Source organism: Poeciliopsis prolifica, unplaced genomic scaffold (assembly GCF_027474105.1).
Source record: "Poeciliopsis prolifica strain line A6 unplaced genomic scaffold, Auburn_PproV2 SCAFFOLD060, whole genome shotgun sequence".
Classification (NCBI taxonomy): Eukaryota; Metazoa; Chordata; class Actinopteri; order Cyprinodontiformes; family Poeciliidae; genus Poeciliopsis; species Poeciliopsis prolifica.
The window spans coordinates 1,040,337-1,065,891 of NW_026562435.1; the positions used below are offsets into that span (position 1 = coordinate 1,040,337).

At 36.4% G+C, this 25,555-nt stretch overlaps 1 protein-coding gene across 1 annotated transcript in view; it reads left to right on the top strand.

The window, feature by feature from the left end:
- Positions 1-25,555, top strand: part of si:ch211-51h4.2 (uncharacterized) — a 57,564-nt gene that overhangs the window by 1,213 nt on the left and 30,796 nt on the right. Inside the window, exons 2-8 of the mRNA XM_055060488.1 lie at positions 2,696-2,737; positions 4,086-4,159; positions 4,262-4,330; positions 5,558-5,657; positions 6,876-7,014; positions 11,266-11,331; positions 16,730-16,853. Of these exons, the coding sequence (XP_054916463.1) occupies positions 2,696-2,737; positions 4,086-4,159; positions 4,262-4,330; positions 5,558-5,657; positions 6,876-7,014; positions 11,266-11,331; positions 16,730-16,853 (614 nt within the window). The remainder of the gene's footprint in view (positions 1-2,695; positions 2,738-4,085; positions 4,160-4,261; positions 4,331-5,557; positions 5,658-6,875; positions 7,015-11,265; positions 11,332-16,729; positions 16,854-25,555) is intronic.

Below are 25,555 nucleotides of genomic sequence, written 5' to 3' on the forward strand. Positions count from 1 at the left end.
GTGGTTTTTTTTATTGATTTATTTTTTATTCATTGTTTTTATTATATTGTATTTAAAATAGTTTTCCACATCTGTTTAATTTTACTGACTTATTTTAATATTTAAAAAAATCTAGCTGATTTAAAAGAAGACATTTATTCTGCTATAGGGTGTGAATTGAACTAGTCAGGTACTGATAGTGGTTTGGAGTAGGATCAGAGTTAGGTTGTAGAAATGAATGGACATCAATGCAAATTCCTTGTGAAGATAGAAACATGTAAAGCACACGTGTCAAACTCCAGTTCTCCAGGGCTGCTGTCCTGCAGTTTTTAGATGTGCCACAGGTACAAAACACTGGAATGAAATGTCTTAGTTACCTCCTCCTTGTGTAGATCAGTTCTCCAGAGCCTTAATGACCTAATTATTCTATTCAGGTGGTGCAGCAGAGACACATCTAAAAGCTGCAGGGCATCGGTCCTCGAGGACTGGTGTTTGAGACCCCTGATGTAAAGTGTGTGTGTCTTCCTTCTGTTCACTTTGAAGGCTGCACAACAAGTTTAAACTTTTGGTATCCCAAAAAAAGGATCACTGTAATAACATAGAACTTGTGACTTTCCTGTGCAATTTATCAAGGTGGCAATCCGAATAACTACCTGGTTCTAAGGGACCATTTAGGAGAAAAAAATTGTTTCGTCTCACACACTGCTAAAGACTCACACACATTAATATTGTACATATATCCTATTAAAATGTCCGACATGCATACATTTTTTTATCTCATACACAATGAGTTCTATTCTTCAGCTGAACAGAAACAAAACTGAAGTTATTATTTTTGGATCTAGAGAGGAACGATCGAGAGTCAATGCACAGCTTCAGTTATTACAACTAATAACTAGTGATCAAGACTGAAACCTGGGAGTAGTGATGGACTCTGACCTGAACCTTTAGTTACAAAGTCGGCCTTCTATCACCTGAAGAACATCTCCAGGATTACAGAACAAATGTCTCAGCCAGATCTGGAGAAACTCATTCATGCGTTTATCTTTAGTCACATTGATTATTGGAACAGTGTCTTCACATTTGATAACCAAGTCCAGGCAAAGCAGCATTTCAAATGGTGACATTAAGGTGTATTTTTCACATTTATTAAATTTCAAGTATAGAATTACTCCCTCCATTCTTATGTTTTTACCAAACAGTCACAGAGAAAGCGCCACACTTTTTTTTCCATGGACAACAGCTTTGCAATTTCCATTCAGGAATTTTTAGCAGGAGTTTTTGAAGTTAACAGGCATCATTTTTTACTGTGGCAGTTATTCAAGTATTCAAGTCGCCTGCAGATACAAAAACCTGACAGTTGAAGCTGGCTAGTTGAAGCAAAAATATCAACATTGCTGCATAAAACACGCTCACAAATATCTGACCAATCACACGACACACCACAGAACTCTGTATTCAGATGCTCAATTTCCATTTTGCAAATATAGCAGATTATAAATTTTGTGTAATTCACTTTTGGTTCAGCATTGAAGTTGCTTATAGTATATTTGCCAATACTTTTGTGATTTTTATCAGGAACTGGAGAGGTGTGGAGTAAACTGGAAATCCAAAACAAAGTTAAGCTATTAGCACTTCAGATTGTCCACTAAAAGTTGGCAAATAGTGCAGATAATAGCTTTTTTTAAAGTACTTTATAAATAAATTGACATGTAGAAAATAATGTAAATTCTTTTATTTGAAGAGTTTTTACACTGTTTTTGTGAATATTGTCAGGTCCTAACCTGCTCTGGGTTGTTTTGGGATTTGATTCTAGTTTCAATATTCTGTGTTCCTTATTCTAGTTTCAATATTCTGTGTTCCTTAGCTAAAGAAAAACAGACACAAGACTGAGCTAATGAAAGAAAAGACTAAGTATTTTCTTTATGATTCTAGTTTATTATGTTTATTTCTTGTGTCTAGTTATTCTTTGGTATTCTCTACCATAACTAAACCATGTTTTTAATGTTAGATTTATTTCATAGTCCCTGGTGTGCTCTGTAGATTTTGATTTGACTCAACATGTTAAAAATGTGAACAAGTACTTGAGACCTCCTGGAAAAATGATTGAATGCTCATTTTTATGGGTCACACACCAAATATACTTTAAAATGTATTGATGTACACAGTGGAAATTGTCCAAGGTGTACCACAGAAGCTAATATCTACAATATTTGTTATTTCTACTCTTGAAGATACAGTCAATGAGTGGCAAGGAAAATAAAGGAAATTAGCTGCATTGCAGGAGCCAGTAAATTTGGTGCAAGTGTCCTTGCAACAAAGTAGTTTAGCTTCCCAAGTTGTGTTTTCTTTAGTTTAGAGTATTTTAGCTATGCACAAAATACCCTTGGACATGCAGATTTTCTGTGAATAATTTGGAATTATGTTCCACAGAAAAATATGCTGAACATGAACAGGGCGGGGTCTGTTATGTAGTAAATGTGTGTGTGTATGTGTGTGCAGGCGTGTGTGCGCGTATGTATGCATGTATAAATGAACTTGTATCTCTTTAGATTTTTTTTTCTTTGAACGGTCAGATGGATTTTTTATTTGTTTTTTATGTAGCTTCTTTCTTTTGTCTTTAGAAAAATCCAAATATAACTAAGCTGCATAAAGAGAGAAAGGGTAAAACTGTCATTGCCTTAATGTTAATATTTTTCAACACTTGTCTTTCCAGACTTCCTGACCATTGCAACAATATTAGGAACTGGAATCTTGGGTACGTTTTGAAACTATTTTATGAATTTATAAACATTCTGATCTTCCCCTCATCACATTGACTCTCATCACATAAGCCCTTGCTGATAGCGTTCCTCAACGGTTAAACTGAAATATTATTTAATATTCAGGCTAGCATTCCAAGGAGTTTTATTTTATTATGAGCACTCAAAGCTTTAGATAAAGAAAAACAGAAATAAAAACATGCCTAGTTATGCTTTTACGAAATAGTCACAGAGAAAGAACTCCCTAAGTAAAAACTAGGTAGCCTTCAATCAATGCAATAATATACTTTGGATGCAAAAACCATAAAAAATAGTATCATCCCATGTCTGTCAGGAACTTTTCATGTCTGTGAGAGACACCATCAGTTTTTATAAGTCAGGTTTTTATAAGTCAGGTAAATTTTTCTATACATTGTTTTATTTGTCTCTGAATTATTTAAAATGATCTTAGTTGCTTTTTGTTTTTGTGTTTTTAGATTTTTGCAATCTAAAGTACTTTAGAAATAGCCCATGCTGCGTTCATGGGCCCATGAATAAGTGGAAATTCGTACTATTCGAGCTCTGCACTGACTTAGTTAATAAATATGCTGCTGTAATTTCTGCATCAGGGTTTTTGGCAGGAATGTGATGCCATTCTTACAAATGACACTCACTAAAATAGTTTTTCTAATTAGCAAATATTTAAAAAGAAACAAATTTTAAAGTCAGCCATGATTTTATTTTATTTTTTTCTGGTAGCTTTTGTAACTTTTAACTAATTTTAAGTCACAAAAATCAGACACACCTTAAACCATTAGTAAAACAATGTAGACAACCCGAAACTTCAAACCTGGTATCTTAGGTTTAAAAATCTTAATGTCCTAATTTTGTAGTAGCTTTGGAAAAGACGACAGTTTGAAGATAAAGGTTCAGTGGCGACTGTTTGCTCTTTCTCCTACATGTCTTTTCCGAAATATAACTTCACTTGGAATATAATTAAAACTCTTTCCATTTTCAGGCAGAGGAACATTTAAATGTGTTTTATGAAGTGTGGCCAACCCCAGAGAGATTTTTGTAGAGGTGAAAATTACATGGGACATTACATTTAACTGCTTTGTTTTGAGCAGAGTTTTTGTGTAGTTGCACAGAGGTCTGACCCTTCCTAGTTAATGATTGCTCAGCCACTTAAATCTCATATGGAAATTAGCATTGTCAATTCTATTTTCTAGAAATCTGGAGCCAGCGCAGAGAGACGTTTCTGAGACACACTGACAAAACGCGCGACAGACACCGTCTAGCACGTTTTCACTTTTACCTGGGTGGGAATCAAATTCAGTGGCAGTTCAACATTATTTTCATTTTCAGGTCTTCCAGTCACTATAGCACATGCTGGCCTGGTGCCCTTCCTGGTCTCCTTTCTGGTTGGCTTCTTTGTTCAGGTAAGCAAGGGGTATTTAAATGTTAATGCAAACATCTTTCTGTCTGTTTATCTATTATGTGTTATTGATGCATTATGAATTGACGTATCTTTTGCTTTGTAGGCCTTGCTCATTTATCTGTTTGTGGAACTTCTCCAAAAATGTCAAGTGGTTCAGCTGGACTCTCTAAAGGTCAGGAGAACAAACCAGGCTCTGTTCCTTCTTTTGCTTACAGTTTGTGTGTGACCTTCTTAGTGATGCATGTTGACTGCAGGAACCTTTTCCAGGAACCAAGGTGGTTTTCAGGAGCCAATTTTACTACTCCGTGTTTCCCGTGGTACCCACACATCCTTAAAAAAGTCTTAAGTTCATGTAGCTAAACTTAAAGTCACAACTTGTCTTAAATTAAATTTTAAAAAAATATAATTAGGCCTTAAATATGTTATTCGCAGATCTTAAATAATTTTTGTGGCAGGAATGTTTAATCATTAAACAGTTCTATTTAATAAATAAATAGGACTATTTAATCATTTAGTTTTTGTCTTTTTAGTTGTCTGGCAAAAGCATTAGCCATGCACAGACACCTTCGAGCTTAGCAAGCTCCTAATATGCCATTGCTATTGCTAACTGTCTTTTTGAGTCTACCATGCGTAAGTGCAAATGTATTGCCAGTTGGTTGTACGACGTTTATTTTCACCATTGCTTCACTTCTTATGCCAACCTATATGATGCTTTCTGTGCAACAAAAGCTTGACTTTGCAGGGCTTAAGACTAGAAAGCCATATGCAGTGTGAAAAACACACAGCTGCTGCCTGGAGCCACACAGACCACAGAATTGTGACAGTTTTGATCCGCTGGTGTGGCTAAAGCGCCCAAGAAAACTGCTGCTGTTGCTGCATCATGTATTATAGATGACATTCATAATGGTCCTAAAAAGGTCTTAAAGTCTTACATTTGGGTTGTTGAAACCTGCAGAAACACTGTCTGCACTTCATTTACCTGAGTAAAAACTGATTACCAGCGCACCTTTAGTCACCTTTTTTTTTTCTTTTCATTTCATCAACAATTCTTGGATGGAGGTTTGTAGTGGAAGAGTGCTAAACATTTTAAATTGATTTAAAGTTGTGGATTATCATTCAGTAACATTTGTTTAAATCCAGAGTGATTTTCTTCTGTTGACTTAAATGTAGAGCTTATATTTGTGACAAAAAAGCAGGAAATCCTTCAGTCAGAGTAAGACTTTAGTTTAAAGAATTTATGGTCTGAATCAAAAATAAAATTAAGCACAGTCCCCACCTGGACCAGTTAGAGTCAATAGAAAAGTATGTGTTGTTATTGTCTGTGACTGGTTTTCAGTTTATGACTCTATCGGAAAGGGTTATATCATTTTTCTGATGTCTGTTTTTATGCTGTACTCAGACAGGTGTTGCAGAGTGTATTGTGATGGATCAAGTGAGCCCAGAAAATCCAGTCACACCAGAAGAAGAAGAGGACGAAGAAGCTGAAAATGCAGAAGCTGGTGAGACAGTTTGGTGTTTGCAGAGGATCAGACTAACATTTTTAACAGAGAATTTGGGAAAAGAAAGCATTTTAAGTTTTTGTCTTCTGACTACAGACCTCTAAGATGATTAGACAGAGCTCCCTACTTCATTTAGTAGGTTGTAATAAAATAGTCAAGGTTGATTGATGTGGAAGAACAAGGTGTGATTTCTCCGAGGTGTTGATTTTCCCTTTTTGTTTGAATTTGAAATGTTGGTTATCATACTTGTGTTTTGGAATCATTTTAAGCCTTTTCTGTTTATTCTTGCTTTGTTGCTAAGGTAATATTGTCCTGCATATCACCTGGCAAAGGAGAGATTACTGCATAACTGCACAGAAACCCCTATAGGCAATGTGAAGCTGTGGTGTCCGCACTTTTGCCAGGGGGGCCAAAACTGTCAAGTTTAAAGTGAAGTAGAGAGCCACAAAATGTGAACTTTTTTCCTTTAAGAATGCAAGAACATTTTAAATGTTAAATTTAACAACCTGTGTTTGAAATTAGAAAAAGATGGAGGTGGGAAATATATATTTTTTGTTTTAATACGGTTTCTGTAGTGGGACAAACATGACAATCTTTCTTAACATTTTCCAATGTTATAAAAATGTGTAGAATAAATATTAAATTTGAACATTTCTGTCAACGAAGATTTGCATCATAGCCAGACGCATTTCTTGCGGGGTGCATAGAAGGTGGCTGTTGTAAACAAACCAATGGGTTTGTAGTGGGCCATGGATAACAAAGTTGAAAAGAGCAAAATAGCTGAAGAGAGATTCTACAATAGTTGGACCAAATCATTTGTATTCATTGCTAATGCGGAAGGATTACCTGAATGTTTGCTCTGTAGTGAAAAGTTATCAAATAACAAAAAGAGTACTCTACTTTCCAAACCGCACTTAAATATAAATTACACCTACAAATAAAAAAAATAAAAAAAACTGGAAATATGTATGTTTGTATGTATGCTGTTGAACAGTATTCATTATGGTAATTTTCATGAAAATGTTGAGTTTTGTGTGATTTTAATAGGGGACTAATAACTCTGACCTTAACTGACCACAAGAACTTAAACCAAAAGAAGTCACTGACATGTTGATCAGAAGAATGTGTGACACTTTCAGCTGCATAACATTCAGAACCACATTGACATGTATTGTTACAGTTTGTCTCTGTCCTCATGGAGCCAATTGTATCTTACAGATACTGGTTTACTACAGTCCATCTCGCCAGCTCTGTGTGACCAAGCTGAGGACCTGCAACCCAACCTTCATCTGCTTGGCTACCTCTTCCTCTCCCGGCCCATGAGCCATGCTTTCAACTGCATTCTCCTCTTCCAATTGTAAGTTACCATGGCAATGATATTTCCATATCATGAAGTTGAATTGTTTCCATAATAAAAGTGGAATAACGCTGTGTATGGGAAAGAAGCAGGTAGTTGAGTTTGTTGATCTGTTTTCTGTTTTCTTTGGGATGCAAAGTGTTTTACAACAATTTTGAATCTGTTTTACATTTTGACACTTAGAAATGACTCATTCCACATTTTATTCTAATTCATGCAATAGGGCAACAAAGCAGTGGATAGTTGAATGGAAGCATCCAAATCTTTTTAGGAGGTGAGAATATACATGTGTATTTCTGGTGTAACTGATGACAGATGCAGAATAAACCACCCGAATCTAACCTGCACAACTTTGAGTTAAAGCTAAGATGACTAAAAGCTTTAATTGCTCCCAGAGCTGCTCCCACTAACAACTGAACGGAGAGATTGTTGACTTTCATATGTATGTTTTGATGTTTTTTTTGTTTGCTTTGTTTTTACATAAAATGGAACATTCCAAAAACATATAAGGATTTAAGATAATGAAATGTACATGTATTTTTAACAAGAGGTTGTGAAAACTGTGTTATGGGACGTGTGTGAGTTCTTGCACTGTAACAGTGTTTTCTCACAGATTTTCCATTTTTATAACTCTTTAGCAATTAAAAACAAAATAGCTTGAAGATCTTAAAACATATAAATATAAAACATACTCTTACAAATAGTGACCTGAGGGGGAAAACGCACACATTCCGGAGAAATCTTTAGACAAGTAATGGCTCCCGTCAGCTCTGCTGATCTGGTGGTTGGTAAAAAGTGAAAGAAATTCTCTTGAAATAAAGACATAATGACAACAGGTTAGGTATTTCTTTTTTACTTTAGCAAATGTCCCAGGTGGTTTTCTTTCTTTTTTCCGTTGCCAGGCTATTTTAATACATACACTGCAGCCTTTTCCTTTCTCGTTGAACTTCTTTTTTCTGTATTCCTTTGCTTCCTCATGATTTGAAACTTTTTCTTTTGTTCCCTGAAAATCACTTTTCACAACCTCTTTTCGTCAACATTAACCTAAGAACAATATCACAGGCTTATCTGTACACCCTGGTCTCCCCTGCAAATTAAATTACCTTATCATACAGAAGCATTTCCTACAGGCTATTTTTGCTTTTGAATACTTTGCGATCTACTAAAATGTTCACTGCATTACAGTTGGAATGAAACTTGCCAAGTCATTTAATCTCCACTGTTGCAGATTGTTAACAGAGCTAGGACGGACTTGTGTAAAAACCGTCCTTGAGGTTAGGGCTTTACTGCCTGGCCTTCTACTGCACAGAGCTGAAATAGTGAGTTACAAGCGAAACTGAGCCAAACACTGATAAAATATGATTTATTACAGCAACTCCTGAGGCTCTGTAATTTTTTAAAGTGATCCCCCTGTTTTCAGATCTGTTTGACCTTGAGTTCAGTGTGACATCCAGAAAAGACAACCTTACTTTAAAAAACTAAATTAGCATGAGGCTATAGCCATTTACTTATTGAATCCAGATTGTAACTTTGTTTTTTTTTTTTTTTTTTTAAAAAGCTGTACATCTTGTATTATTCAAAGTCAATGGTTGCAGCATTGACCTGTTTGTTTGCAGGAGAGTGTAAGTCCGTAGAGGAAGGGCGCAAGGCTTTTAACAACACGGGTGGAAAGTTCTGTTATCGGGGTGTGAGCGGCTTTGAAACACCTGGCTAATCAATACTTCCTTCAAGGGGGCTTAGTGGTCGATCAATGCAGAGGCTCAAACGCAGTAATGCACAAACGCCACCCAGAACATGACCTGCATCCTTTGCCCTTACCGTGCCTTGGTCTGTTGGCACAGCTATACACAATGACAGGGGCTCATAAGCTTCATGTGTTCATAATACCATAGCATTTTGTTTCTGAACAAAGAATGAAAATTTACATAATTAGTAACGAGTGCCTGTTTTCATGTAATATCTTTGGATTAGTGATAGATGTGTACCTAAAACTTTAGTGTCTCGATTTGTAATATTTCTTAGTTGTGAAAACAAAATTTCAGTATCAAGAGGCAACTAGATTAAAACTCAAAACTAGATTAATTTAATATATATACATGACCTAATATGAAAGAACCCGCAGAGGTGATTGTGAATATTGCATGGAAAGACAAAATCACTTGGTCCCAATGTCCTGTACGTTGATGGGTATGATTCACATGTCCATTCCCACAGTCCCCTTCATTTCCTCATTTTTAAAACCACCTAACATTTATTTTTTTTATTACGTCAGCATACATGACAAGATAAATAGTGTGACAGTAGGTTAAATATAAAACTTTCCCATTATCAAAAAGGCTATGTCATATTTTATTTTATGCTGGGGGTCTATAAATTCAAGGGCTGGTGTCGTTATAATTAACTTGAGGCTGTGTGGTAAAGCCAACTGATTAAAATGTAAACATATACTTTATCTCTACTTGACTGAAAAATGTGATTAAATGTGCAGTACTCTAGTTACTGCCCAAGCAGGGACTTCGCTCCATTTTGTAGACTGAACAAGTAGAGGTCAAACATGAAGTTACTCTGAGACACAGTGAATAAGGCACAATGTCAACCTGTGGGTGGAGATGAAGATTGGGAGGCCAGATAATTCCCCTCGGATCCAGCTGTGACATCCGATTAGGCTGCAAATTGGAACGGCTCACTGAAGGACATTTTAAGGCCCATGTGTGTCGGAAAAAATGTCAGACAAGTGTTATTCTTGTTTTTTTGGGACTTCAACTGTTCCTCTCAAGTGAAATCTTCCTACATAAAATATTATTTGTATTTACATCTATAAAAGTACATATATATGGATTGGTATTCTCACATGGCCAATAAAACATACAGTTTCATTCATATTTGTTTGAACTTCCAATAAAGCATTACAATTTGAAGGCACATTGTTTTGTGTATCCATCAACAGGTTTCTGATACAAGACTGTCTGAATATTTTTTGATTCTTTTTTATTTACACGACCAGAACCAAATGTGGCAGCATTCAGCTTCTAAGCACCACCAATTTGTATCAAACTTGCAGAAAACTGCAAAACAGCTGAAACATAGGTGTGTTTTTAACCTTGATTTGAGGAATTTCAGTGTTTCAGCTATTAAGCAGTTTTCTGGAAGAGTGGAAAGTAGAGTAGACTAGAGTGTTAATGTTCCAGAGTGCTCTGATAGGTTGATAGTAATAAGATGAGACCAGCAATCGTCCCACATCGCAGACTGTTGGGACAGAACTCTGTCATCTGGGATGTCGGTGCTAATCCCTACAGTTCTTACACACACTATTGTATTAGACAAATAATTAAATTGGCAGTATGTCTTGTTTTATAAAACTTCTTAAATCCAATTTAGTAAATCATACGAAACAAGAGTATTTAGCAGATTAAGCTGTTTGGCATTGACAGAGACGATTTAGCAGGTTTTTACTGGGCACAACTCCCACACACAACTCTGCTGCTCAGCCCATAGAAGAATTTTCTTTATAACTGTGGCACCTATTAATGAGGAAATGCTACAATGAAAAATTATTAGGCATACACATTTTCTTTCCTTTTTCCTGTATTAATTATTTTGACAAAGTACAACTTAGTTCAAATTAGTAATGAATTCAAACTTTTGCAATAACTTCTTCTTTGATTGAAAACAACTCTTCCTACGTCTGTTTAGTATTTCCTTTGAACGGTTTGAAAGTGAGCAGAATCAAAAGCCTGGGTGTACTTCAGCCCTTAAATGTGTGGAGAAAGCAGCAATAGATTTGCAGTCTTAGTGACCAACTGTTAAGAGATTACAGGAGCTTTAATGTGTAAGGAGGGAACAATTGTTGAAACCTGTCTTGAAACCAACTGTAAAAGCATTCCACTGATATTTCTCATGCCGATCCTCTTTATGAAGACTTGCACATTGTTTTGGAAATGCTGTTTCTCAGAGTGATGTTTGAGGAGCACATGAAGAGAAGATCCCCACACTGATCCCAAAGGCATCCTTTGTTTTGAAAAACTAAACTGGAACAGTTGTGTAGTATAAAAGCACTGCTTTACAAACAGGACGTGATTTTAAAACTAAGTCTTGTATCGCTTCATATCTTTCAGGCACTTTCATCATGCAAAATCTGTTTTGTTCAATGAAGGAGTCCTTCTCTAAAAGCTTTGATACCTGATCATTTTCCTATATATTTATCTATTTTCTTTCAATATGTCTTGATTGTTGTTTTGTTTTTACTTACAGTGTATCAATTGGAATTAGCTATGTGTTGGCTGGCAGTGAGGCTTTTGCTGCTCTTCTTGGTATCAGGTGAGTTGAATTTAAGAATGATGTGAATAATATGTACTGGCTGGACTTAAGTTGCATTTTATGAAACCCAAAACCAAACTGGAGTCATTTAATCAGCATCCTATTAAATTTCTAATATAATTTCTTTTTCAATTTTAGTGTTAGATAATCAGTTTAAGCAGCGCATGTACTTTGAGATTCTCTGCTCTCCTTCACTGTACGCATAAGCAGCCATGCAGTTGTAAAAACAGTTAGAGTTCTATGGTTCACTGGAGGTTTTCAATTACAAAGAAATGTACATCTTATTAGTGGTGCATCGACTGCAGTTTTCTGGCCGATCGCTGATATTAAAAATACCCTGACCCTCTCCTTCAGATTTTGGTCAGTACTATTTCTTTGTTTATGTTTTTGCTGTCTGAAAAGTTGCTTAGCATAGCAACAAAACCGCTAGGTCGGCAGCAGTGTGGTGACTATAGTTAACTTCCCATGTGAAGACATGACTCGGAGGGTGGGTCGGTCAGTCTGCTTTCTCTTTTGCAGAACAAAAGGGAACAGTGGCTGATTTTCAGATCTTATCAGCGGTAGAGAAGATCAGGAGATAAGATTGATTTCTCATGCATCAGCTGATTATATGTTCAATATCTAAACCATATGTTCAATATCTCCCAAAACAAAGGAAAAGTCAAGGCGAATTATTGGTTCATCTCTACATTTTTTCTGTAAACATTTTTAGTTGATTTTGAAAAATAAAATACATCTATTATTGGAATCAGGACTGCATTAGGAAAATTGATTAGGAAAATATAGAATAGTTGTGAAACATTCCTAAACTTCCTTTGGCAACTTTGCAGGGAGATGACTTGCAAAAATGAGATGAAGCTGTGTAGCTCTGTTCTATGTGACTAGAGGAAAATGTAATGTCACATGGGATGCATGGCAGCCGACAGCAAAATATTTTCATTTTCCAGCAGCCATTGTACATTGTAAAACCAGCAGAACAAACTTGGAACAAGCGTGCCAGGTGTGGGATTGGGCTTGGCTTGGGCTTGCCAGGTAAAAAAATTGTAATTCAAGAACTCGGACACCAGCAGAGCATTTACTTATTCCCAAAAAACATATCTTTGCTGGTTTTCTTTTTTTGCTCTTGGACTATTTCTAGAAGCAGGAGACACCAATATGGAAGGATAGAAATATACAAAAACTGAATTTTGCATAAAAGTGGACCTTTAAGACTTTAAATGTCAGAAGGCACTTCATCTATTGTCCTGCTCTCAGGCTACTTTGGATAAATATATCATGCAAGCAAGATGGGAGATAATATAAGATATCGATTCTTTGGTAATGTTTAGCTATGTCTCAGTGATATGAAGATATTTCATCTTTAATTCCTACCATTAACCTATTGTCTGATCTTTTTCTTCTATTTGTTTGAGTGATAGTTTAAAAAATGTCAGTTTTAAATTGTAAAGAACTTGGAACTTCTCGAATATTATCAGTTATGGATATGTAATACTGTACAAAGTATTGCATCCAAGCTGGTTATTGAACAACTTTATGCAGGAAAGAACTAAACCATATGTTCAATTTTATTTAATTTTAATTAATCAGCCTACTTTGAATAATTAATTGGTCATACTGTACCGTTTGATGACTAGGATCAAACGTACATTGCAATGTATGTGTGATTGCATTAAAATAATTTTTCAGTAAAGTACATTTGTTGGGAATTAGTGCAATACATATTAATTAAATTGGAAACTGAATGCATTTATTTCAGAACCTTTAATATAATAAGACTGGGGTGTTTGCAAATGGGAGACCAGCAATTAGCAACTGAAGAGGGTTGTTGCTACTTGACTGTGCTGTAGAATACATAGGGAAGCATCTTCAAAAATAGATAGGGTTGCTTTTTTAAATTTTATCCTTTATAGAATGTCAAATATGTGGCAAAATGTCATAAAAGAAAAATGTGAATCCATCTAAAATTATTTCACATTATTTTCTCTCTCTATGAAAGGGAAAATAAATTTTGTTGTTAAAATGGACTTTTAGGGCCTGCATGTGTGAACATATGTGGGAAATATTTCCTCAATGCTGCTACAAAGGACATGTTTTTAAACTTTAGGACTTTCTGATCACTGTGTGCTTTTGCTCACAGTGATTGGGTGGAAATTAAAAACTTTTTCTGCTTGGGATTAGGACTTTGAGGGTGGAGCAGTCAGGCCTGCTTTATTAAATCCTTTTTCTCTATAAATTATGTATATTATATTATAGATGTTTGTACATTGAGAAGAATGTGGAACCATATTGAAGTTCCTCATTTCTGTGGACAAACGAAAGTTGATGAACTCTTCACCAGGAGAAATTAGTTGTTCACAAACAACTATACAAGTATATATTTTAATAACAGGAGTTTTCATAGAATTCTAAAAAGACAACACACCTTTATGTATGATGATGATATTCCAGTAAGGAGAAATGCTCTGAGCAGTTGCATGAAATTGCTTGTAAAACTCAGCAAATGACCTTTTGGAAGACTTTAGAGATGGGAGGAAACTATACCATTGAGGTTTTATTTTACTTTCTATTATGATAGGAAAAAACAAATTTGCATTTCATCTCTGTGCTAATGGACTTTAATTAGCGGGTGTTACTTTGAATGTCATGTTGCTGTAAATGTTTGTTCTGTGAGTTGTTGCTGTAGAACAGGAACTTAGGCACTTCAAAAAGTGTTTGAAGATAACCATCAGAGACATGTTTGATGCTGAAATTAGATGCTAAATTTGGGCAAAGCAAATGACTGTGTCGTATGCTACATATAGACCCTACTGCTTCAGATGTTGACAGAAAGAACTGCTTTCATGTCAAAGTTTAAAGACACGTGGCTACATCAAATGTGTCTGAATGGAACCATGTTTGTCAAATGGGCAGGCATGAAAATGTCTCAAAGACTAAACTAGGCATCAGAACAAATTAAACCTGGTCATTAAAAGTTGTCTTTTGTAGGAATTATACATGAATATAAACTGAGCTTCAGCTTGCATATGCATACCCTGCCTGACAGAAATGTCACTGCTTGACATTCATAGAATTAGATATGGCATCTTTATTTTAGTGATAGAAATAAACAAATCATTGTACATGTTCCAGCATCCTGCAGCCAGCTGGGTCAGCCTGTATTCGGGTGGGTCAAGACTTACTTTCTTTGAATCTGTTGTTGGAAACCTGCTGCTCCACATATTGATGAGGTTTTTTAGGTGCAACTGCTTTTCATCTTTTACTTTTCAACTGCATTCATGAATTTAAATGCATTTTCCTCCAGCAAATTTACCTGGTGGACATAGGTGAACTTTGGAAGAGATGTAAAGGATCTTCAACCCTTGATGGAGTTCAACTCTTATGCTTCCCCATTTTTCCTGATTCAAAACATCAACTTTAGAATCAGGGCTGTTTTCACACCAGCTCTGTTTAGTGCATGTTAGTCGTTTTCCAGTTTATTCATCCAGAAATTCTGGTTTGTTTAGGGACCTGTGAATGTGAAATCAAACCAAAAACGTAGACTCTGGTCCATCTACAAACCTTGGATCTCTGTTCAGTTGAAGTGAACTCTGGTGTGGTAAAAAATGCATATTTGAACTGAAGAGAGCTCCAAAAGCAGAAAGGGATCTACAGAGCAGATCTATAGATATTCTGGGTTAAAACAAAGAGTCCAGCGTTATTGGGAGAAATTACTTTTGGTCTTTTACCAAAGACACAAGAGAACTCTTACTATTGTCAAAATCTCAGAACACTCTATTTTTGTTTCCATTTTGTGAAGAAGGAAGTTGCACTCAGTTTCCTCAGAGGCTTTGGTGTTTCCATCAGTGGTTCTTGGTGCAGCGCCCCCACAGACAAGGGGGTAAGCAGGTTGTTCATAGGGTTTGGATTGTTTGATGCAGTGCTGCAGTGTGAAAGCACAGGGATGTTTTTTTCTGTATGGAACTAAGAACAGAATCAGGTATTTGTTTAGGTTTCTCTCTTATTTGGATTACTGAGCATTTTTTTTTCTTTTCTGTAAAACTTTTCTGCAATGCATTACTCACAGTAGTCAATGTTGCCAACAGTGATTAAACTGAAAGAATACTGCACACAAGTAGAGTAAAAGCCAGAATGCTGTAATGTTTAAACTCACTGTTGGATTATTTGGGTCTCTTCTGGTGATTGCTGTCTCTCCCCTCAATTCACACCTCCTCTTTCCCTCCCAGGCCTATAATTACCTTTATCAGTTAACAGGGCTAATTTATTTTGTCATGCCCCAGTAAATCCTTTACCCAAATAATATTATTCACACTCTGCGGGACTGTCGGACTGCTTCATTGGCACGCTTGGGTGCTTCATTATCAGCACGCTCAGCGCCAGGGGAGATGCAGCGATTTGTTGTGGGAGTAGGAAGTCAGGGTTAGTGGAGTGAAAGAAATCTTGGGAGGACTCCTTTGGATAAACCATCTTCCCTCTGCTTCCAGGTTGCTGCAGTCAATAGAGTGCTGCAGGTCTGTGTGCAGAATGGTCTTTGCAGGGTGGTTGGCGCCTTGGACACAAACCCACCACCCTTTGAGCTGCAGAGGATTTACAGCCTAACTGAGTCATTTCACCTCAGCTTTCACTTCATTGTGATTTAACCTTAGTTTAAGTGAGTTTTAGAATTCAAAAAGTCAGGATTTTCCCTCGAGCCTAAAATATAAGAGGATTAGAAAACTATCCTTAACCCGCAAATATCAGTTAAATCTCATGTGTTTAATTAAGATGAAACCAAGCTCAGCCTTATCTCTACAGATGGTGAACTTAGTAATTTAGCTCTTGTTAATACTGCCTGCATTACTTTTTAATATTTTTTACTCTACTTCATATTTCATATTGATCTTGATCAACACCTTGATAATCTTTGTAGAAACATGTTGGACCTATTTGCTCCTATGTAGGGTTTTTTTTTTTGGCTCATTTGTGCAATTGAATATTTCAGATCATCAAATAATTCATATAATATGACCAAACATTAACAGCTGTTTCTCAGATGTTGAAATGTAATTGTTTTTTGGGTTTCTTAGCTTTAAGTAACCCAATAGCTTCTGTCAAAATGTCAGAATTACTTAACAGCATGAACATACCAACCTGCCTAAGTGCAACTCAAACAATTCGGCACTCATCTAAATGTATCACTCCAAACAGATGTAAAACGAATCACTTATTAATTCTGAAAAAAAAAAGATAATTAAAAAAAATCAGTCGTTCAGCAAAGATGTTTTGGAACACATCTCCATGGATGTTGGATCTCCATGGCGACAGCATGTTAGGTTAAATATTTCTCCCTTGATGAAAGCAGATGTGTTATTTATTAAAGCTAACAGGTAAAATTTCTCCATGTGTTTCCATGTCTCCACAGACACTTTTATATGATCCCCGCCTTCACCTGGATTCTGTCCCTTGCCATCTTACTTGGCCACACAGTCATTCAGCCCATCACCTCGTTGCTCACCCTCCTGAAGGGAATCCTGCTCATTGTTACGGTAATTCTGTCTAATGTTGTTAGTAAAGGATTTTCCAGGGTAGTTGTTCTAGTGATAACTCAAGCATCTTTCAAAAGAGAAGCAGAAGGGCCAAGTTGTCTAAATGGAGATTTTAAAAAATGTGAATGCCAAGAAAACTGACACTTAATAATTTGATAATTTGCCATAAAAAGAAGTAAGCTAATCCTGTTCTTATTTTATCAAGTTCCTTGCAAAAGCATTTATGTCCCTTCAACTTATGTGCACCATGCAAAACTTTAAACATGCAGTGTTTTAATATTCATCCAAAGACAAGAACCTAATACAAACAAGGCTATATATAAATGGATCTCACACACTCTTACCAGGCTGGTGTTTACATTATGCAACACAACCCTCATGGGAAATTAGAGAAAACATCTCTTCACAAACGAGTGTCCCATACTGAAGCTTGTAGCCCGCACTCTGTGCAAAGCAGAGAGAGTCACTTAAGGTAATTTGAATATATACAAGAGAGCTACTGATTAAAATATTTTAGATTTTTCAGCTTTACTAGCTCTATTTTCAACCACATTGTTAAATGCTATTGTACCCCTAAATATCCAAACACAAGAGTTAGCACAGGGGAGTTAACTCTTGTAAAAAATACTCTGTTCCACTGTTTTTGCTTTATAACTTTCTCTTTGGTGTCTTTATTGTGCGTCCTTCATTCATTTCTTGAGAAATGCAATGTGGTCGTCCTTCCGGTATGAGGTCATGCTGGGAAAATGGATGGAAACACTTGTCCTTTCATGCAGAAGTTGTCAGACATATTGAGCTCCACTGTGTATTTGCTGGTTTGAGCTTTTCCAGGTCAATGCTTTTCGTCATTTTGAAGTGTCAGTGGCTCACTGGGAGCTCTGGAGAGAAATCTTTGGGTATGGGCCAGAGTCCATTTAACACAATTGCATCCCAGATGATTACATTCTGAAAGAGCTGTAGAGCTAGTTGCAACATCTGCTGGTGCTGCTGTAATATAGATGCTACATGTTGGCAAACATCTCACATCTGTTTACTTTGGGAGAAGTTTAGTGTAGATTTTGATGCACCGTTGGATCATTTCACCAGTCCGCACTACAGAGCTCAGACAGGTGCTCCTACTACTACCGTACTACCTCCAAAATGTATATAGATTAAAAAAAAAACATTGCAAAAAATCAGTTAATAACAAATGGTTTTCCAGGTTGAATTGGTAAAAGTTGCCAGAATACTGGAACACAAACACCAACTGGGAGTGATGAATCCTGAACTAATCTTAGTTATTAGCTAATTTAGCTTCATTCAAAAACTTGGTTTTTAAGTAAACACATTGATGTCAAACTGGGATAACATTTCATCCTTTTATTGGTTACTGCTTTTATTCTTTTTACATTTTTACTGTTACTTTTGGTATTTCATTGGTCTTGATTATTTTCAATAGTTTAATTGAGAATGCAACTACCTTCTTTTGTTCACTGAAAGAAATGTTATCTGGAAATTGGTGTATTTTTAAGATATTCTTATATTTTGGGAACAATTTGTTTGTGTTTATTCTCCATTTATCTGTTTGAAAACATCAGTGTGACCTAATCTTTCATCTGTTATTATTTATGAGTAAGCTTTATGAGGCACATCTTCATACACCAATTACTGAGACTGAGAAGTAATTGGCTATTATTTCATGATCATTAGGTGGTGCCCCGACTTGGTAATGCATATCTAAATTATTAGCTTTAATTGTTGACTTTGGCATTTTTTATGTTATTCATTGTCAAATCAAGTCTATTACTGCACAACACACTACTTGCATACAATGACTTCTGTCCTTGCACGAGACCTATTGCCTATGGTAACTTAGCATTATTAACTTGATAACTTTTCTGGACCAGACATGTTTTCAATTTTAGGCAGTTATTTATTAAACAAGTTGCTTGCCCAGGGCCTTACTGTGACATAAACGTACATAACTTCTCAAGGGAATAGTAAACACTAAGATTTTCTGAACTAAATCAACTTCTGTATTATATGCACTGCTTGCTACTCTGGTGATGTCTTGTTTGCTTTTAGCTGTTCCACCCTCTTTATTTATTTCTTTATTGCATAAGATGCACCTGCAAGAGTGTAAGGTGGACGTGCTGCCCCACAATGGAGTTTGTTACTGACTAACCTCTTTCATTATAAAATGTACATTGTCACTGGTTTTTAAATTTTCAAACTTGGTCAGCCACTTGCTGGTTTCCTCAGATAACGTTTTGGGGTGATTTGACTTCCTTTAGAAAATATTTTTATCATTTTATCCTTTTGCAGTTTTGGTCATTTCATATCAGAATGTTTGGTACAAAATGGCACCCTCTTCTCTGGGATGTTTCATTCTGCCAGTGCCTCCATTTGTATCTGCAAAGGTAATATTATTTATGTGAGTTTCAACAAATAATTAAAAAGTTTGTTCGACAATATCTTTGTAGTCTGCTTTAATTCAGTCTTGTCATATGGCTCACATAAATAATATCAATAAGCACAAGACTGCTTTTGTTTGATCATTTTCTGTCATACTTCATGAGAGTAGACTGCTTCTTTAAAATTATATAGTAGAATGGAAAAGCAGGGACTAACTAGACAGAAAAAAGAACCACAGGATCTGTATGTCCCTTTGTTTAATGATTTAAGTGAAGGAATGCAGTTCATAGTAGACCCACTGAGAACAAGGTTACTAGGCAACACCACCATCACCAGTGCCTGTACCTCCGTGGTGTAAAGCCTCCGCTTTTCCACTCAGATGTTGTTATAGTAGATTTTTAGGACCTGTAGTGAAAAAATAGAGAAACACAACTCTTTGTTGAAGGCTCTTCATCAATAAAGTATTGATTAACAAAAATAAGATGAAAATTTCATCACAGTACATATTTTTATGTTTTAAAGAACTGTTTGTCCTTTACAAACAGTGCACTGGTTTGTGTAGCTGTGTCACATAATATCTCAACGAAACTTGCAATGTGACATTTGAAGTCACTGGGTTTTTGCAGATCAAACACTTCAGTCTAACCTCAAGAGAGCAATGGGAAGAAAAACACACACACACACACACACACACACACACACACACACACACACACACACACACACACACACACACACACACACACACACACACACACACACACACACACACACACACACACACACACACACACACACACACAAAATACAGTCCTTCTTTTTGAATTATGGGAGCATATTTGGGAAAAAACAATCTACACTCCAGCAATCTAGAAGTGCAATTTGTAGCAGCAATAATCACCTGAAGCAGCTGTTTTCACATTGTTCCACTTTTCATACAATATTCATACATTGCTTGAACTAGTCTTTTTCAGTCCAACTTCAGCATGACTGCAGAATACTTCAGTGTCTTTAAGGATACCGAAGCCTGTGGCTACAGAACAAACCACAATTATCTCCACCACTGTGCCGTATAGCTTGTGTGAGGTGTTTGTGTTGATATGCAGGGTTTATTTCCCAAACTGTGGAATATGGACAGAATGTCCACTGTGGTCTCATTAACCCAGAGAAGGTTATTCCAAAAGTTGGTGGTTCAGTCAGATGTTCTCTGCAAACCAATCCTAACCTTCAGTAAAGCTGTCACTCTCCTTAATCCATCCATCCATCCATTTTCTCACACTCTTGTTCCTAATGGGGTCGGGAGGTGCTGGTGCCTATCTCCAGCTAATGTTCCGGGTGAGAAGCGGGGTCACCCTGGACAGGTCGCCAGTCTGTCGCAGCTCTCCTTTAACAAGAATGTTAATTGTAAATGAAGCAAAAAAAAAATTAAAATCCTTTATCATTTTCTGTACTGTTTAGTTATGTTCTAATTTGCATTGGCATACTAGATAAAATATCCAATAAATATACTTTGAACTTTTCATGTGGGAAAATTTAATTATTGAAGGTATATTTGTATACCTTCAATACTTATAATATATTTATAAGTCAGCGTGACAGCAAAGAAGCTAAATAATGAGTAATGCAAGAATAAACAAGAAGGGACAAGAAAGAAATACATTAGAACCAAAATGATACAGTTGCACTAAAACAAAGTTGCATGGCACAGTAAAATAAAAAAACATTATGAAAGAGAAAAACATGCAACACTTCCATTTAACTATTCACTATTATGTGCTACTGTGTGTCTGTCATATAAATGCTAGATTGATACATTACATGTGTGTGTTTTGTTTTGGGTTTTTCCTTTCCTTTGGTGTTCAGATTTCTTTTCCAAAGTTCAAAACATTCACGTTCTGTTTTAATCCTTCCTGTAGGTGTGAATGTTTGTGAGCAGGGTTGATTGTCTTTGTTTTTCCAGGTTGCTCTCTGGTAAACCTCTTTGGACCTCTGGGCTGGGCTCTGGGCTCAGACCCCAGCCCAGCTACACTCAAGAGCCTGAAAACTGTTTTCTTTGCTAGATAGAAACATTAATATTTCAACCAGAAACAGAAAAAAAAAATCCCATTTGCTGGGTCATAAATGGCTTGTTCTTGATGGTGGTGTGTTTTATTCGGGAGCACTCGGCCTTGCCTGACCAGCTCTCACTCATATTGATGCACAGAAGAAGGAATAGCTCTCAGTGCCCTGGTACACAGCTGAACCTCTAAATCTTAGCACCTCCTTCTGCTTGGGACTTAGCTCCAGGTCACTGTTCCTTCACTCTGTGTGCGTGTGTGTGTGCGTGTGGACGTGTGTGTGTAGAGGTGTGTGTGTGTGTGCATGTGTGTGCGGGTGTGTGTGTGTGCATCTACATTTCCATCTAGGGTGCAAAAACACACTGACTACTTCCCAAAATAACGCACATGAGGAGGTACATCATGATGAAGTGTCAGGATGATTTTATCAGTTTCCTGTTAAAAAATAGGCGTCAATAATGACTGCGAAATTGAACCACCACCTCCATGACACAGACCCTGTTGAGGTGAGTGTGTTTGTTGCTCAAAAGGCTGTGTTGCAGTCTGTCCCATTTCTTCATTGTTCTTCAAGGACAGGAGATCCTTTGGGGAGATGCGGCTCACTGACTGCATGTTGCTGAACAGTTTGGTGTTGGGCTCATGCATCCTGATGTATTCTGATCAAGCAACTAAAACTAACAAAACAGCAAAACTAAAAGTAAAGCATTTGTGTTAACTGAAATAAATAAAAGTGGTAATTAATGGGGGGAAATTACAACTAACTGGAACTATGTTTATAAAACAAAAACGTACGGAAATTATACATATATCCATCATTTTCAAGTTCATGAATCCATTTATTTGCCTGATGTGAAATTGATGTTTTTGTTTTTCCACCCACATAGCTGTGGGTAAATTACGGCGTTCTATGCTCCTCCAGGTGGCGCTAATGCTAATCTGCAAAATGAGAACAGAAAAAGTTGGGAGAAAACAGTCAACTGGTTGTGCAACAATAATTGAGTACATTTGTTGAAAATGATATCTTCTGCTTAATATTCATTACCCAATCGATGTAATCCCAATATTCTTTGAATTCTGCACATAAAATTAACCAAAGTATGAAAAACTAAAACTACTACAATAACTAATAAAAACTAAACAATAACTTAATATTGAAGTAATGCTAATTAATAAAAATGTGCAAACACTCTCCAAGAACTAACTAAAACTAACTGAGTTAGACAAACAAAAAGTCGTGAAAAACCCCAAAACTTTCATAACCCTGATTTTGATCAGTTATGCATGTTCACCCACCAGTTTAAGGCTCACATCCTCTATGATTATTGTTCACTTCATTCAGGGTATTTTTAATGAGAAAGACATCTTTCAGCTTATGTTCTAGATAGAAATTGTTCTTCACGGTCAAATACTAATATCTGAGGAGATGGCGACTTTGAATGTAGGCTCTTTTTTGATGTGGTCATCCTCTAACGTCTGTCCCCCAAGTCGTTTGACGGCTGCAGTATAAACCGCTCGGCTGACTCTCCTGCCGCCTGCGGCACAAGATCTAATAACACTAAAATCAATGTCTTTGTAACTAATCCCCACAGCATCCGTTCATCTGCCAGTATGCCAATGAATAAACAGAACTGATGAGGGGCATAAGGTACAAGAAAACAATGTTAGAGGACATATGAAAAGTGAAAGCCCTCTCATTTGGGAAAGCTCATTTCATAAAAGAGGTGTGTAGAATTTTAAAGATGGAATATTATGCAAGATTTAAGTTTGGGAGCTTTAGACACCAAATGAAAATGTTCAACAAATTTGATTTTGCTCCCATTTTTTGTGAGCTGAACTCAAAATCTAAAACATTTTCTATATGCACAAAATAAATTCAAATATTGTTGAAATTAAATCTGATTTAAATCTGATTGTTAGCAAAGAGGCATAAATGATCCATCCCACATCACAGGTGTGACTTAATAAGATGTTAATTAGTCAGCATGATTATTTACAGATGTGCTAATATTGGCCACAATAAAAGCCACACTGAAATGTGATTATTGGGGGCATTGAAAACCTGTTGATATCTGGTGTGACCACCATGTACCTCATGCAGTGCAACACATCTCCTTTTGAGTTGATTAGGTTTGGATGTGAAGTTGCTGGAATTTGGCAGGAATTGGAACTTGCTGTTTTAAAACAATTTCTTCGTATTGATGAAAATGTATTTGTCCTGTTAGTAACTTCATTCTATTTTATAGAACATTTTCAGCAACAAGTTTAAAATGCTTTTACATTAAAGTAGTCTGTAATTTATAAATTAGTAGGATTTGTGATAAAACTAGATGTTGGTTCTCCATGTTTGGTAAGAGTTTCTCTGTATGAATTAGTTGAAGTTTCTCTGGATTTTTTTGTTCTAATAGGTTTGATTCCTGTTCTGGGTTTGTAGATTATTTAATTTACATAAAGTCATCTTCCGTATAAGTGAAACAATTTGCCAATAGAACATGTCATTTTTGAATCAGTATTGAGAAATTCGATTAAAATAATCTTGAAAAGCTACTTATGTAATTTCAAGTTTACTATATATATATATATATATATATATATATATATATATATATATATATATATATATATATATATATATATATATATATATATGTACATACAGAGAGAGAGAGAGAGACTAGTGTGGAGGCACAGTGACTCTAACATACAGAGTCGCAATGGCGTAACTTAGATCAAAGTTTGTTCATGCATTTACTGTCCCAGTCATAGATCTAGATTGACTGTGCAAACTTTCAAAGATTCTTTTCATTGAGTCTGAGCTCAAACTGAAGGCAAACAACAAATTTCCATTTTCTAATGAAAAGCAATTTTCAAATCATATTTCATTTTCCTTTTACTTCACAATCATGCGCTGACGTAAAATCCCAGTAAAACACAGTGAGGTTTGTGGATGATTGTGAACACAGCAATAGTGATTCCTCAGACATGTGAACTCCAGTCCTGTGATTGGACAGATGAGATGGCTGACAGCAGCGTTTTCCTCCAAACACAGCTGTGAAGCTGCCTACCTCCATTTCCTGCCAGCATATCTTCGCCATCCATCTGGAGCGCAGGATCTGGGAGATCCATTATGCAACGCTTTGTTCTGAAGTTAACTTTCAGCTGCCTCTCATGTTGTGCTCCATCCCGTTTGCTGGGGAATAGCAAAAAGTACACATGCTAATTAAAGAATAAAATCACATCTGCCCCAGCCTTATGGGACCCCTGCGTCCTGGTGAAAATGAATTCCCCTCTTTCCGCCTCTCTCCTGCTCGGTTCTTTCCAGCACTCTCTTCTCTCTGTAATTTCGTCCAAATCGATGTGCTGCACCAGCAGCTCCTTAAGGCCTGACATCTGACTGATTGCTTCACACAAAAACCTGCAGCTAAATAAAATAACAGGAGAACCCAAATTAAGTTTATGCACCTTTGTAGAAGCTCTATTAAGTCACTGTGAAATAGGCCTAAGTGTAGCTTTAGTCATTACATCAGCCACACATGAAAATGCTGCATTGTTTCACACATACACATTCACACACTTTCTCATGCACCAAGCAGTTGAACAGTGTTGGAGGGACGATTATTCATGGAGAATCGACCGCAATTTCACGGCTTTCTGGAAATAATTAGTGTGACATTTATTCAGGCTTAATAATTGCTTAGGATTCCAGACTCTCACCTCTAATAAAGACTCTCACCTCTAATAAAGTTGTCATTGAACCTTTAATGCCACTGGCTCCCATGACAGCAGGGCAGCACTGCAGCCTAGTTCAGGGCGCTAAGATCACAGGGAGGAGGACAGCACAGTCAAATTTATGGAGCATGTGTGTTTGTGTGTTTAAACCGGATTCTGCTGTTCGTCCAAACAGAACTGGAATAATCCCACCATGAGAGAGTGAACACAACCATCTCTAAAACATCTTTCCAAGTCTGTTAAATGTATAAATTACTCTTAAAATTGTTATTTTTTTATCTCTAAAAGTAATAAATATCAATATTCCTTAATTATGTATAACATTTTCTACCTAATTTCAACTAACTACCAATAGGTACCTTTCTAGTCTTTTCTGTATTTTTCTATCCTCCCCATCAGTTGCCATGTTTTGCTGCAACAGTGTCTTGCTGAAGTATTGACACTCTTTCAACTTTTTCATTTTTCTCTATAAGAATCACCACCATAAATACACTGGGATTTTTATGCGATATACCTACACAACTT